Source organism: Amphiprion ocellaris, chromosome 8 (genome assembly GCF_022539595.1).
Source record: "Amphiprion ocellaris isolate individual 3 ecotype Okinawa chromosome 8, ASM2253959v1, whole genome shotgun sequence".
NCBI lineage: Eukaryota > Metazoa > Chordata > Actinopteri > Pomacentridae > Amphiprion > Amphiprion ocellaris.
This window is the reverse complement of record NC_072773.1, coordinates 26,742,245-26,758,827: the sequence shown is the minus strand read 5'-3', so window position 1 is coordinate 26,758,827 and position 16,583 is coordinate 26,742,245. Positions and strand designations below refer to the sequence as shown.

At 40.3% G+C, this 16,583-nt stretch overlaps 1 protein-coding gene across 1 annotated transcript; it reads right to left on the bottom strand.

The window, feature by feature from the left end:
* Positions 1–562: 562 nt before the first annotated feature.
* On the bottom strand, positions 563–12,211 carry LOC111586673 (dystroglycan 1-like). Its single transcript, XM_023296449.3, has 3 exons — positions 11,922–12,211; positions 5,566–6,132; positions 563–4,302 (listed from the first exon to the last, which is right to left on the bottom strand). The coding sequence occupies exons 2-3, from the start codon at positions 5,986–5,988 to the stop codon at positions 1,993–1,995; spliced, it is 2,733 nt and encodes a 910-aa protein (XP_023152217.1). The 5' UTR covers positions 5,989–6,132; positions 11,922–12,211; the 3' UTR covers positions 563–1,992.
* Positions 12,212–16,583: the final 4,372 nt, after the last annotated feature.

The window sequence follows — 16,583 nt, the reverse complement described above, 5'->3', positions numbered from 1 at the left end:
TAGGGCAAAATGTAGCCTGCTTGTGTAAACTCTGTCAAGAATGTGACAATACACTGCAAGTCTACCCTACATTGTATTTTACTGTAATTCATATATTTGACGGCAAAATAAATTTGGAAAGCCTACGGAGGAGTGAGATATTTCAAACTTAATCATTTCATTTCAAAGTTTGTATATTTCAGTCTGACTTATAACAATGCCGCCACTGCTTCTGAACATGTAAATATACTGTAACAACACATTGAATTTGTTGTATTTTGCATGCCAATTTCTCAGGCAACTTTTATTAGCCCTTTAATTAATCTATACACATACATATTTTATCCACTTCTATTTTCAAAAATAAAAAAAGACTATACACCATTTTGAGGCTTTACAAATAGTATTACATTTTATTAATATATTTTCATAAAACAAGTTTAAGACTGTATCAAAAACTCAGTAAAAACATTAGATTTTTAACCATTTTTTCTTATGGTGATATCAGATATGAAATGTACATAATTCACATATTGTTGTGGTTTCTTTGCTCCCCATCATATTGAGATAATGCTTTTTTTGCGATGGGTAAGTAAACGTTCTTTTATACCCTCACAAACTATAAAGTCGTATTTATTTTTTATGATTGTGATCATAAATCTAGACATACAATTAAAAAATAAAATCATTTCCCACTCTGGCCCTCCCTTTCCCCAACTAGGTTTACTGATAAAACACTAACATTATGGAGTTGTTTAATTTCACAGGCACACAATTATGTACATCCCCTTGTCCCCATGCCTCATCTGAACTGACAACAGGCAGTGCACTTAACATAACAGTGCAACACCTAGAGGCAGAGCAGTGATAATACAGTACTCTAAGCCCACCCACCCCTCACACCAACAAAACCAACTGAATATAAGACAGTGGATCCACCTCATTGGCTCAGTTGCCAATTCTCACCCTGCTGTGAACCACAGCATTCCGATGGCCCCTTCACTATCGTTGCAGCAACCCCACTAGGTCTGCCTTGTGACCACAGACATCACCTTGGCAACAGCAAAACCAGTCATCTCACAGGCAGGTTCAGTGGCACACGTTAACAAAATTTTTTTTAAAAATCATCATCGTCATCATTTGTTTTGTAACTTAATTAGGCTACATCTACAACAGGCGCGATCAGTGTAATGTGATCAAGTACCAGAGGAATCTCTGTCATGTGATGAGATCAACAATACAAAATAATTGTTTTCCCTCCTTATTGGACTACCGCTTAATGCTTTCAATTCTGCGCAAGACACATAGTGCAAGGTTTAACAAGAGTTTGCATAAGTGCAAGGTTTGCATGTTATTGTCAAGAGGGAGCAAAGCATAGACGAGAACAGAGAAAGGTCAATGTCTAAGAAACAAACTGATTTTTATGTAAATAAAATGCTTCATGCTTTCTGTTTAGTGTTTTGTATTTCATTCCCCTCTAGAAATAACAGGTGCAAAATCTTAGTAAACCTAGCTGAAGGACAGATAAGAGTGATATAGAACTCATAAAGATTAACATTGTGAGGGAGCGCCTCAAGTCTGTTGTCATGGTGACATCTGCTCAAAGGCCCTGTGGGCTTCAGTCTTTCCTGCTTCTTTATTATTTTCTATACAATAGAAATAGTACATCATTGAAGATAAAATTGATTCCTCTTGGCAAAAACAGACAAAAAAGAATATGCAAGAAGTCAAAAGCAGATCTGAAGGACAAAAAAAAAAAAAAAAAAAAAAAAAAAAAAAAAAAAAAAGAGTGCTGGAATTACAAACTGTTCTCTGTCCATTTGCCCTGTGCCAGTAGTAGAATTGTACAATACAGTGTCTTATCCATGATGGTCAAATATATGGGTGCGGTTGCCTGCTCCTCTACAAAGTCAAAGCCATTTCATTGAACACATGTAAAATTACTCCTGTAGTAGTTTTCAACAAGCATCCCTACGTTGCACCTGCTTTCTAAACTGAAAGCTCCAGTGTACGTTAGGGAGGCACATAGGGAGGTGGTGACCTGTATGCGGTCATGTTCTTGGGGCGAGAGCCTTTGCCCTCAATGGGAACAGTAAATGGTGGTGGAGGCTGGTAAGGTGGAGCATTAGGATCATCATCTTGATAAACTGAATACTCTTCCAGCAGATCCTGGTTAAGCAGGGTACTGTGGGGACCAGCCATGTTGGGGTACTCTGGAGGAGGAAGTGGGGGCTTTTCCTCCTGAAGGATAAGAGGGATGCTGGAGGACGGGGGTGACTTGGAATCATCCAACTCATCTGCAAAAATTATGGGTACTCCCTTCTTGATGAAAGTGGCTTGCTCCTCTATTGTCATTTTCCCTTTGCGTTTCTTGCGGTAGCAGACCATAGCAATGATCCCAGCTATGAGCAGCAGGGCTGCTACCACTACAGCAGGAATGACAGTGTGCAGGTAAACGTCATCGCTGTTCCTTCGACCTGTTCCAGGTGATGGTGTCGCTGTAGGAAGAACAGGCATAGGCACCTCTCCTGGTGGGATAAAAGTGTAGCTCTGGCATTTATTGGTACCACGAATGGAGATGTTGAAGGGTTTGAATTCAGGCTCCATGGCTTTGATGAAAGCCAGTTTAGGTGTCCCTTGGGGATCAGAGATCCTGTTGCTGAGAATTGTGATCTGGTCCTTTGGACAAGGGCTCTGCTGGAGACTGTTATTGGTCCATTCCACAACAATGGAGCCCTTAGTGATGTTCCTAAGGGTCACTGTGCTGCTGTTCCGATCACCAAGGGCATAAGCCAACTTTTTAGTCAAAAGAATCTTCTTATGGACATCATTGCTTAAAGTTTTGGGGTCACCATGAAAACGAGCAGCAAACACAGCTGATGGCTTGTCATTAGAAGACCAACGGTTGACTCGAACCTCGAAAGCATCCATGATGCTCTTCCCACCTTTATCAGTAGCCAACATGAAGTACTCATGATTCCCCTCATGCTGTTCCTCTGGAAGGCCATACAAGAGCTGAATAGTACTGTTGAACTGTATCCACGATGTTTCGCTCACTGGTTCTTTGGGTGTTCTCTTTAAAGTCAAGCGCAGCTTGTCAGTCGTACCATCCTCTCGGTCATAGAATGCATCAGATGCAATCTTAACCTCGAAGTATGTGCCAACCCATGCGGTCACCTGATCAATGGGGTTGCGGATCTCTGGGTTCTGATTTAATTCTGGAGCCAAAGAAAGAGGAGTTGTGCGTCTGGGTGGTTTAGCAGTGGTGGACTTCGGTTCCCGGGGAGATGGAGTAGAGGTTTTGGGTTTCCTGGGTTTCTTTGTGGCAGAAGGTTTAGGTTTTTTGGTGGTGCTTGGAGGTGTCGGCAAAGCAGTGGCCTCAACAAATGTAGGCCGAGTGATTGTAGGCTGAATAGGGATGGTGCTTGTAGTTCCTAGAACTTTGGTGGGCTGAGGAGGTCCATAAACAGGTGTGTGGGCTATCGGATCTCTGACCCTCATTGTAGGCTTCACTGGAAGAGGCAAAGGGCCTCGGACTGGGGGAGCAGAGTTGTCCGTTGCTGGAGCAATAGAGGGTGAAGTTGGGGTGGGAATCACACGTGAATAGGGCTCTTGATGAATAGTGGGAGGAAGCAAGGAGGGCACTGGAGTAGGAGTATTGTACAACTGCCGCCTGACCCGTTTCACTCCATGGGGTTTTTTGTTGACAATGTGCCAGCCAACAACTGGGTATCCAAGTCTGGCTGACATGGTCCCATCCTTTGCTGAGGATTGAACACTGCTAATGTCAGGGATACTGCCCTGGTCAAGGGCACATCCAACTTTCCATGACAGCAGGGCCCCATTCTCCACAACCTTCTTCGCATTTCCTGGTCCAGCCATGAAAGCAGACATGTCAAATAAGCGATTGTTGACAACAGGAACCACCCTCATGTGCTCCACAGGCACGTGCGAGAATTTTCCCATTATGCCCAGTAAATTCACCCTTTGTTCAGCAACCATCTTTGTCAGGTCAGCATCCAAGATGACAGTGAGGACAGTGACAGGCTCCTCAGAACCACAGGTGAAAGGCTGCAGGCCATTGACATCAGACTGGAGAGTGAGCAGGGCTGGCTCAGTATCTGCCCGTTCTTCTGGGTATACTTCAATAGAGAAGACTGTACTGGGGAACACTTGGCTGCTGGTCTTCTCAATTATCTCCTTGCCTGACACCCGGATATGATACACACCTTTATCTTGCTCCAGAGCCAAACCTTTTAAAACACAGCTTTCTTTGTCCCAGTATAGCCAGGAGGGTAAAGTCTCCTTTCCCATCTCAGTGAGCTACAGGAGGGAAAAGAGAAGCCATTACTGTTTTATACTAGAGGGATAATTATGAGATAAAAGTCAAGTATAAAAATCCAAAAGTCATTACCAGCTCTCATTAAGTGATTGATCCATATCGAAAGTAGTTACAAACGACACAAATGGCTATGAAAAGCTACTAGGACCTCAGTGATTAAAATGAATTACCTAGTCAGAGAAGCAGCTTAAAATTTATTCTATAAAACAGAAAAACACAAATGCCTTGATGTAGTAATAAGGAGACAATTGATCTTATTTGAAAAAACTGTGAATCAATTATTATACATATAACTCTGTATTTAATTGTTTCATATGGAACAAGCTGCTAGTGAAACCGGACCAAGAAAATGAATAAAAACTAATGCAAAACCGAACTATCTTGAGTAAAAGCAGAAATGCTTTGACAAACCCTTACTCCCTCTATTCAATTCAGTTTATCGAATCTTGCCAAACATGAACAGGAAGCAGAGTGTGCTTCTATTCATAATAACAACTGTGTGAGTCATCACTCATCATTTTGAGTTATTACTGTATGACAGGATATCATTCTGCATCACCAATTGAGCCAATAATAATCTCATCTCATTCATAAGTCTGACTGGTACAAATTGCAGCACAGTCAGCTTCAATCAGCAGTGATACAGGGATCAAAACGGAGGTCATAAGTATTATATATTATGTATTTCTACAGTGACAGAAAAATGTGGATATTTAGGCTTTAGAACAATAAAACATGTAGTAATGCTTTTTTATTTGAACAACAGCACACACCTTTAGTGACACTCATTCTTCAAAATTCACAACAGTCAAATTCACCTACACCTTTATTATAGACCAAGACCAAAATACAGTATGTTGCAATATAAATTTTAAACATAAAAAAGCTGAAGTTCATTAAGTTCAGCTTTTAGATTTCTAGTCCACAAAAACATCCAGATTAAGAAGGATTTTTTTTTCTTTCTAATAACAGTCTAATGAAAACTGCTAAGCTAGAACTCAAGTAATATCTGATGTGTGGGTGTGTCAACAAGAAAAGATACCTCCCTAGTAAAAAGAAAAACTGGTAAATGCTTACATGACAAATTTAGCAGGATCTGCACCTTCTGAGTAGTTTTCATCAGTAAAACAGCAAAGACACACTCATTTTATGACATGACATATTTACATTAGATGGCACATAAAATCAGCACTAGATGTAAATATTGAATTGTTTTCATTATGTCAAATCTTCAGTGTACTTACATGGACACTGCAGCCTGCATGGGTGGGTCCTGGTGGAACTTTCAACTGAAACACCTGGCCCACGATTGCTGAGGAGTCAGGGATGCCGGTGTGTACGCCCCCATTCTTTGCAGAGAAATCTGGGACAGCTGTAGGCGGCCCTTCACCAACTGAAGACGCTGCAGCCTGGAGCTCTGAGAGAACAGAGGACTGCATGGAAGCCTCTAGTTCCACAGATATCATCTCCACCACTGTCCCTTGCTGTTCTGGCACAGTGCCTTGGGCCAGGGTCGCCAGAAGCCCCATTACCAGAGGGATAGTCCTACACGAAAGAAGCCTGCTCGTCGCAGCATCCCCACAGCTCATGTCTCTCCGTTTATAGTGCATAGCGAAAGGCCTTTGGGCTGCCCAACAGATGTCTATGAACAACTGAAGAGGCCACATGCACTGAAGTCAGTCTGATAATATGCTTGTGGGTCAGATTCTCTAATGATTGGCTATGCTCACAAATGCAGCGATTTCTATGTGTTGTCCTCTGTGATCCATGAAGAGATCTTTGGCAGTCTGTTAGACAGCCATGTCAGCCCGCTAAATGAGAAACCAAAAAGAGCAAACATGAGTGTGACAAAGTGGTAAACATTCATCAAAACTTCAGTGCAAATATACAAGCAGTATTGCTGCTTATGTGGTATTTGCTGCAGAGACCCAGTCATTTTCTGTGATTTCTACACACAGGCTACAAATTCTACCAATACAGTTAAAATATTACATGCTAAAACTGAGAACTGCATTATGCAAATTATGTCACAGTTTCAAAGTAGTTTATGTCGCTAGAGGGCACAATGTTGCAGCAACACACCATCTTGTGAACAAAATTCGTTCCTACATTAACTATATAGTGCAACATTTTTAATGGTATTTACCAGACTGAATGTCCATTCTGAGTGAATATATCTATGCACTACATACTATAGTGCTACTAGTATAGTCTTCAACATGTCATTTTCAAATTTCCATTATTTTTAAAAAACCGATGCTCTCTGATCCACAGAAAAAAGTCTAAATGATTCCCTGTCTGACGTCCTTAGCATGCTTGTAAAAAGTCAACCTAAAACTAGTATCACTATACATGATGTAGCAGTATGACTAACACACATTAAATAATTCAGTATACATCTTCTAATCAATCCACTTTTCCTAACATCCCCACAATGTAATTCATGTGATTTCATACATAATGAAACAGTTCACAAGCAACACTAAACCTGTGAGTAATGACAAAAACTGAAAATGATTTATAAGCTATATAAATAATATTTTTGATATATTTAATGACTTCTAAATTTATAGCTCACTACACAGTAAACCACTGATGGTAATACAGTGTACAAGGAGTAGTGGATGACGAAGATTTCAGACAGTATTTGTTTTTCTAGTACAATTGGGAGCTGAGGCACTATGTGGTAAGGACAAAAATCAATGTTAACTATAATGTTATATGCTTGTATTTAAATGAAATATAATCAAATATTGGGGTTATTTGTGTAAATAATATAAAATACATTTTCATGTACTATTCTGAAGGCACTTTTAAAGTAATATCCTTTTTTTTTGTAAAACGCCACACTGATCACTGACTGATCTTCGCTTCTCTGTCATGGCATTTTGAGTAATAGCAATTCTCAGGAGATACATCAGAGTCAAAGGTTGTTTGTCTTGGTTGTAAGTTTTAATTAGGTGCCCTGGGGGTTGGTATTAGAGTCCACATTGTGCTGACCTGGCCAACCCCAATCCTGTAGCACTCAAACAGGCAGAGGAGGGTCAGCCATTTGCCTGGAATCCTAATGCCTGACTGGCACAAAACTGTGACGTCAACCGATGCACTCAAAAAATATTACCTGCTATAAACCCCAAAATACATATAATTAAACTCGCTAAACTTTTGCATTATTCTATGCCATTAAAATCCGTCAATTATGCAGAAACAAAACAGTACCACTGAGAATGTTTTGTGCCATTTCAATTAAGTCTTATAATACTGGAACTCACAGGAACCAACACAAATCATTCACAAAATATACATGTATTTACTTAATACAGGTGGAAAGAGAGGCTCAGTCTAATTCTGGAATACGCCATTACATTTAATGAATGTAATCAGGGGTAGTCATTACTGAAATCAACCATGCTCGAATCTGTATGATCTACCAGTAAACTGTATGCTTCCAAATGCTATAGCTAATAACTCAAAGCTATAGATTGGTTTGGTTTGCACTCACTTACTCGCTTTCTCTCTTGCTCCTTCAACATCACTCAGACAATCAATTACATAGATTTTTTTTTTTTTTAAACCTGAATAAGAGAAATTACAATTCCAATCCAAGTACTAACACTAATACTGCTGCTCTTACATCTGACATTCAAATATCTGGTTTATCTTTGATCTAATGTGACATTGCATCAGTATCTAAAAAACAAAGACACAATCAGTAACGTTTTTATTCACTCTGAGTTCTTACAGCATGAAGCTGTTTTTGTGTTGTTTTTTTTTTTTTTTTTTACCCCTAAAGCCTATTAGCAAGGCTTGTTTGTAATTTGCGTATGCTAACACGGCTTATTAAACTGGACTGGGTTCCCACTGTGGAAAGATTTTCAATAGAAAACATTGTTGCAGTGAAGTGATAAAATTATCTATGGAGGTCAAACTGTAGATCCTGCAGATTATGTGCAGACCTCTGTGTAGTTGCTCAAATTGGTGTTAAATTTAAGAAGACTTGTCAGAACATCCCTTAACCTGCACCTTCTTTTGGGGTTTCCATTTCTATTTGTAATAATGAAGCATCTGTGCTCAGATCACGTTGTAAAAGACAAGAATAAGTTCAATATATTTTGGAATGTCACTCAAAACGTTGGTCTGGAAAGCTTGAATCTTATGAGATTGGCACAACAGGGCTTGAATAAAATGTGCTTTGCCTTTATATTTGAAGTTATGCCGACACATATTGAATGTTTAGTCACTATTATTTATAGCAAAGATAATTCAGTCTTTAGAAAAGCCAATAAAAAAATTATTTTGCATTGCTGTGAATTGTGTAGTTTGAATCAGCTTTGACATATGATATTCAGTCTTCTGTTAAGCTGTGAAGCGTTATCACAAATGGCTGCTTCTGCCACTTTCAAGTACAGTCCCTCTTCTTCACTGTCTTGAACAATAACTGCACATTATCCAGATCATATAATTGTAAGACGTCAGTATCTCTATAGTAGTTCAGCTCAGCCAATGCTATTGAGACAGGCCAACCCACAGTTTTGTTTTTTTTTTTCCAAAAATGATTCATCACTGCCTATAAACCTACATACTAAAGGCAGCTACAGTTGGTTTCTGCAGTTTGGTGAGAAAATTTGTTGTGTCAGAGGAACATGTGGGCAAATGTGTACAAGACAAAACAAACTATACTGTGTAATCTTTGTATTCAATTTTATGATAAATCACAATGATTAATGTCCACTGCCAAAATATTATGTGGTGTTTCTGGCCCAGCAGTGGAATGTTAGGAGTACAAAGCCTGCTAGGAGAACTATAACATAATCAAATCCACAGGGTTCCTGTACCTTCAGTCATCATGCATGTTTGAAACACTGGAGAGACATATTAAAGAAAGAACATCTCAGACACAAGATATACGAGAAAAAAAGTAACTCTGAAACATTAGACGCAATGGATATCCGTTTGTCTAATTTGACATTTGCCACCTACTCACAAATATACAGAGTGCACTGAGACACATCTCACCTAACCCATTAACAAGGCTGACACATGCACCTTATCTGGGATGTTTATCTACTGAGTCAGTGCTGTGGGATTTATACTCCATATCTCTCTCCCCCAGCCCTTGTCTGACTCCTGGACCAAAAAAGAAAACAAAGCACGAAGCAGTCTCTTTAAGACACATGTTCATGCAAGAATACTCAATGACTGCATCTTCAATAGTGCACAATATGCAAGCCAAGTGTAAAGATGCAAAGTATGTTTCTTGATTCATGTATCCGTTTGTGTTTAAATGTAAAACACAAAAATTAACATGAAAATAGGTTTTACCCATAAGCTTAATTTAATTCAGAACGAACACTACACCTCACCCCAGGCTGTTGCCACACTCAAGAAAAAGAGCAACATCTGAGCATCAAAGTAAGCTCTCCACAATATGGCCTAGATTTTATCACGTTCTCATTTCACAGTGTGTAATTCAAAATTCAAGTCAAACAACGTCTCATTAAGAAATATGAAGCGCTTTAATATGTTGATTTGCAGTGTTGTAACATGCTGCTTAAATGGAGAACAAAACAAAATTAAGATGAAACGTGCATAATAGGCTGTGGTTAAGATGAGTAAACCTCAGCAGTAATGAGGATGTGTCATTTGAGGAAATGCCTGACAATCAAAACCTGGTTTTAACAAAAGAGAGCAGATAAAGCCATGTTGTCTGTTCTTGAGATGATTGTCCTTAAAATCCTTGGTCAAAGCTTAAAATAAATTACTTTATATGTTCTTTAGCACAAGCACACTAAGCACATTTCTTGAAAAATAGAACCTGTCTTGATGACTTTTCACATTGCGCATACAATGGATAATTATGCACATAGTTATCGTCATGATAATTTCTTTCTAACAGCATGCTGACATAGATTGAGGAACTAAGAATACAAGTCATTCATTTTACAACTGCATATATACTGAACTTTTATCAAAGTCTAGCCGTTTCTATGACAAGCCCTCTTTTCTCTTTATGTATGGTAAACAGTGCGGTGACACAAGCTTGAGTGTGGGCGACTTCGGCCCATTTCACACCGAGGGGATGAAACCGTTTCACAACCGTGGTATCCACACAGTCTGCAGTTCAACAGTAGTTAAAACTTGAAAAACATCAAAAATAATTAGGGCTCCGATGCACAGTGGCACTCAGGGCCAATTGAATTGACATACCACATCCAGTAGCCTCAAGATAGTGCATGAGCTGAATAACAAACATATCCACAAGACAAGCTTGCTTTGCAGTTGGATGTTTCCCTTGTGTTGCCTTCCACTCTGTTCAACAAAGTAATGAAATATGCAGAGTGAAAACACTAAATCGGCCTTGGCTGAGTGAAAGTCTAACCTGGCATGGTGACCTGAGAGTAACTCGTTTAACGCTACAGAAAACTACTGTATGCTGTCAAAACACTGTGCTTGCAGTCAACACATCATTTTGTGTGTTTTATGAATTCAGGACTGTCTAAAGAGCGAAGCAAGAGTAAAGTCTCAAGTGTAAAACAATCACAGCACTGACTAAATATATTTCAATCTGAAAATTAGCCAGTTTCACTATGTTCGGTGAATTTTCCTCATTCATGTGAACTGATTAAGTCACAACTGCTTCTGACTGCGAGGTTACAAGACAAATGTTTCAACACGTTACATGACAAAACAAGGTTTATGCAAAGCTGCTGGGCTCCCATAACGTTGAAATGTGTTGGAATATTCAGTATATATAACGGTAATACTAAACCAGGCTAAACCAAAGTAAGATCAGCAGTCATACAGATCCTGTGGTTAATGACAACAACTGTGATTTTGACGTATGCTTAAATAAACCCCAAATCTGCCTGCTTGAGCAAATGTTTCAGTGTTAGCAGGATTTTGAGATCCAGTAGCCAGTTACCGTCTAACAGCTAGCTTTAGCTAACTAACTAAACGTTAGCTGCCGGGCCCGTTTCAGCTGGACTCGGTAGACGAGGCCTTTGTAAATGACAACGCCGCCTCCGACGTTCAACCTTGATAAATCATTTAGCAGCCCACACTAGGTAAACTCCACCTTAATAGGAATATTACTACCTAAAACGGCGCAAAAACCAAACACAGTGAACGCAGTAACTGTCTGCGCTGAGTACTATCCTGCATCCATCTATCGCTAACGCAGAGGTGCACCTGTTTCATTCTAGGCGGAAACGAGCTGCTGCCGCTGCTGGGGCATCCAGCACACAAATGCCCAGCTCTCACAAAATAACACAGCTAACCATATCCCAGTCAGCCTGCACTAATGATGCCGTTACCGACAAGAAACTTGCTTCACGGCAGTCGCCTTCTTAACGTGAATCAGCTCACTTTCTTAACACCAAAGTCGAATGAGGAGCAGTGATAGCCGTCGAGGGGGGGCTAACTAACAAGCTAGCGCCAAGAGAGTGAGCTGGTGACAAATATAGCTCATTTATCTGTCCTGTCAGCGAACGGGGAGTCTGTGCTTACTCTGTAAACGAGTCCAGCCAGCAAACATGATGGGGGTGGCATTTTTAATGACGCTTTTGCCGAAAGAGCGACACAACCGAAAATTCAAACTGACCTTGTTAGCGAGCTAACGTTAGCTAACTCGCGCCGTAACGTCTCTTCTTGCAGCCGGAGAGCGCCGCGAACACTTCCCAAATGCCATTAAACGTGCGCTTCTCCCTCAGCGGCGCGGCGTGTGGCGAGCAGGACACCTGAGAACACGGACAAGGGGACAGATGTGTCTCCGGTTCGGGTAGTGTAGTTCACAGCTGCGGTGTTATAATTCTGTCGGTGGCTACCCCTCCCTGGCTGCCTCGCTCTGTCCTCCTCACACAGGTCCACAGGTTGAGGCCAGTCGTGTGTACCAGCGTGACTCCGCCTCCCTTTTATTTGGAGACATGCAGGTGAATACAGCAACGAAAATAAGGCGTTTAGAGGCACCTCACTGATGGTTGCTTTGAGTTATACAGCAGCGTGCTTAATGATGATGAGCACGCATCACAGCACATTTAATATTCCAACCTTGAGTGAGGCAGTTATTTAGTCTTGAACTGGCTGATAGGAAGGCAAGCATGATAACATGACCTGAAAGTCAAAGGCTGGAGGACCTTCTGTTTGCAGACTACTCTTAGGAATAGTTTTCTAGCACTGTAAACGCTTCATCACATTTCAGAGAACAATCAGAGCCGTTAATTATAATATGTAGACACTGTAGGCTTATATTTCATGCATCCAAATCATTCTAATAATTAATTACAATTATTGGCTGTGAAAATGTAACACAAAAATAAAAAATGGCAGAGCTGCTTCACACTTTCTCCCATGGCTGTCTTAGTTTTATGAGCAGCACAATGTTGCTTCAGATTTCATGCATTGTTAAGGATACAAGAAAAACACAAAAGCCACAATAGACAGGACAACAATCAGTAACAGTATCTTTTTTTCCTCCTCCTGGTACTTTGCATAGCAGATTTGCCTCAGATTATCTATTTTTGTATTTTTACAATACACATTACAGGAAATGTAAAATGCAATCCCTTGTTTTCTGTTTCAGGCCTGTAATTCAAAGCCTCACTTTGAAATTCCTCACTTATCGCAACGATTTAAAGCTGCTAGATGATTCTTAAGCACCTGTCTTCCTCAAAGGATATCGTAATTAAACCCGCTGCATCTGATTTAGAAGTCGGTTTTCTGTAATTGAGTCCTTCATCACAAGTGCAGCTGACTTAACAGAGAATAAGACTGCTTTGATCCGAACAGAATAAAATGATGCAGGACGGTATGTAACAAAGGGAATTAAACAAAGCGTATTCTGCATGAGTTTAAAAAACATAAACAGCCAAAAGACCCCACTGTCTTCTTTGCAGTACAAATGTAGACCACCAGTGGGTATTTCTCTGCAGAGCTTGGTTTGCTTTTAAGAAAATATGACTTTGATGATTTTAAAACACCAAATACAGATTTACACTTGCACCCTTATTACATCAAATCCTGCAATAATCTTCCAGATACTCTGTCTCTGCTTCATAACACCTTCCACAGGGTTCACTGTAACAGATTGGCAGACTGCTGCTTGTTTTCTAAAGCAGAAACTCCAGTCAGATGAGTTGAGGATCACTCATGGACTAAAGGTTATATTTGCTTAAAAGGAGGCTGCTGAACTGATTAGCAACTCAAGTGGCTGATTTTCTGTTTGCACAGGTGAAAAATGATGTCAGTATCTGCACGGCCTTAGCATTAAAACACTTCTGCATCACTCCACCAAAAAAAAAAAAAAGAATTGCCAAATTGATATGTTTTTGTCAATACAGATGTACTATGGATTTACCATATGTCATGAGTGAAAATCAAATATCACAGGAAACTAACCCTGGATGGGAGATATTGTGCAGCTGTATTGATGAGGTGTGTGCTGCAGCAATGTGCATTTGCATCAGCGCGTTCGTCCTTAGATACACACTTGACTGCTGAGTGAAGGCAACTGTGATATTAGTCACAAGATGCAAGCATGTGATTGTTTAAGGGTTCAAACGTTCAAGGGTGAAGTGGGACGTTTTTGTAGATAAAGCGCACTTAGTCAACCTTCAGTCCATGTGCTAATGCATAAAAGCCTTCTGCAAAAACGTGAAATTAAATTAAATGTTGTTACTTCAGTTAAGCAAGCATAGAAAATCATCAGTACTGGTTTATGGAGCTGCAATTAAAGCCATTTCCTGCACTCTGCAATTGCATAAGATTCCCTGAGATCACTTCACTTCACCTTGACAACTTCCTACCTTCCCCTTTAGAGCTGGAACTGTTAAAGAAGGTGGCGTTTCTTTGTGGGGATTTCTTTGAGCCTATGCGAATGACTGGTTACATTAGCCCGCATTATTGTGGTTTTAAATAGGGCATGAGCTCTGTTGGGAAACATACTTGAAAGACGAAGAGAAAGTTTAAAGAAAAAGGAACATCTCCCAGACTGACAGCCAGCGTTGAAGAAGACGCAAGCAGCACAGTAAAAAATCTTAAAATGAAGCAACAATCACAGATGTCATTATACTGCCAAATAAAACTGCCAAATAAAACAGTGGAAAGGGGGCATTCTTATCGCTCGCTTTGCCAGCAAAATGACTGGATGCCTTGTACTGCACAGAAGATATTTGCGTGAAATATGTGGTGCCATTTACATGATGTTGTCATCATACATAATCAAACAATAAACTGTGCAAATATCTCGGAGCCAAAATTGACTTGATGTCGATGGAAACAAAGAAACGGCCTTCAAATACTAATAAAACCCTTGGCAGGCATGAGTAGGGTTTTAAGACAGAGAAACTGAGGCTGTCTGTAATAGTTCACAGAGCTGTCAATCATCTGAATCCCTCTGACTCTTTGTTCACCCCTGCAAGGCAACAGTATGAAAAAAGGAGCATGCATGTAATATCTGCATGCAGACTCCAGAGGATAGATTGGGTATTGAGTCTCCAAATTAATATTTTATCCAAGTGAATGTGCACTAGTGAAGAAATTCCTTGAGAATTGGCTTCCAAATGTGTGCTGTGAATCTCTCACCACATGCGTTCCAGGGAATAATCTTTTTTTAAATCAAGGGTTGCATTTACACATTACATAAGACATTCAGAGTAATGAGAATCTCTTTTTCTAATCATGTTATACCTAATTGTTGCCAAATCAAATAAACGCACCATCTGCACAGACATAATATGTAAATTGTATCAATGCCCGCTGAGAAGAATACATGCATTTACTAGCATGCTCTCTCATCCTGTTGTTTACGCTCAAGACAGATGAGGGATTTTCACTTCAAATACATCACCCAGTTCTCATTTTGCTACAGCGCACAAATGACAACAACACTTGCAGGTCTACTAGACCATGATAGCCCCACCACAGAGGGGCTTTCATGTGATTGCACATATCAGACTGACTCTTGATGTGTGAGCACAGTGAAAGAGAGAGGATTAGGAATCAGCTGACTCCCCACATTTTCTTCCAAGTGACTTATTAGAAGGGTTATTCTGAGCGGTCTGCTGGACCGCTGAGGGGTTGGCTGAGTAGTGAGACCCTCAATGGAGCCAATCTCTCTCACAATAGTAGATTACTTTAGACAACCCTTTTCGGCTTTACTCAATAACAAACGGAAGGACCGTTTTCTCGTTTTTCTATATTGTGTTCACAGGTCTCTCTTTTACCACTCACAGTTTCGGTCACAAGCATAATTCAAAGAACCTGTAATAGTTTCTTGGTTTTCACATGACAAGGCACAGGGCTGTGGTAATTTGCAGGGCCATTTCTTTAAGATCAGTGTTGGTGTAGGAGCACATCATTTACCTGTTAGAAGTTTTCATTTACCTGTTGCTGAAGTTTTAATCTGTGGTCTACAGTGAATGTCTGCCTTCTCCGTCACTTGTTATGTTGAGCTGATAATAGAACAGGAAGAAGGAGGATTTCCTTTCAGTACGGCGCCTCAACCAGTGTACTGTTCCTTCCCCTCTGGTTAACTGTTCTCACTGCTCAGCACAAATAAGGTTTTTCAAGAGGCACCATCATCACTTGTGGATATTGACACTGAGACAGATTGTTAGCGGACCACTGCTCTGTGAAAACATCCTCTTGATGTAAAAGAAATTGTCCTATTGAAAAGCAAATTGGGACCTGGAGTTTAGGCTTGTCATATTTACATGTATCTCAATGTAAATTGGTCCCATCCCAGTCTTGCTGGGGCAAGTTAGCTGATAATTCGCAAATTACACTGCAGAATTAATACACCATCAGAGACCCGAAGGCAATTACAGGGTATTGGACAGTTCTGTGCGTTCGACCAGTTGCACATCACTCTACTCCATTACAGGGTAAACACGTTGCTCTTGAGGAGGCCTCCTGCCAAATGGAAGTCTGAGGAGAAGCCCCTAATGACCATTGTGACTGGTGTAATAGTTTTGTTATCAGAGACAAATAGGCCTAATGACTCCCAAACGCATCCAGAGGACATCAGCAAATACAGAAATCATCAAACGGAATGACCACGGAATGACCCCAATAAAGAGCAGTAATCAAATCCGAATCCAGTGAGTGAACATTCTCTCAATGGCCACTAAACGTGGACTGCAACTTTAGCAGCTACCTGAAATACCCTTAACACAGTCCGACAGTGCAGTAACAAGATTACACAGTCCTAAACACGAGTCCCAATTAACCTTTTGCACATTACAATTATAACGGAACAGTCACCTAC

What these genes read in the sequence shown, in the direction of transcription:
- LOC111586673 (XM_023296449.3), bottom strand. Translation starts at nt 5,988, where the DNA reads ATGTGGCCTCTTCAGTTGTTCATAGACATCTGTTGGGCAGCCCAAAGG. An exon ending in ATGCAGGCTGCAGTGTCCAT is followed by an intron (nt 4,303 to 5,565) that starts GTAAGTACACTG and finishes TCCCTCCTGTAG; the next exon opens with CTCACTGAGATGGGAAAGGA.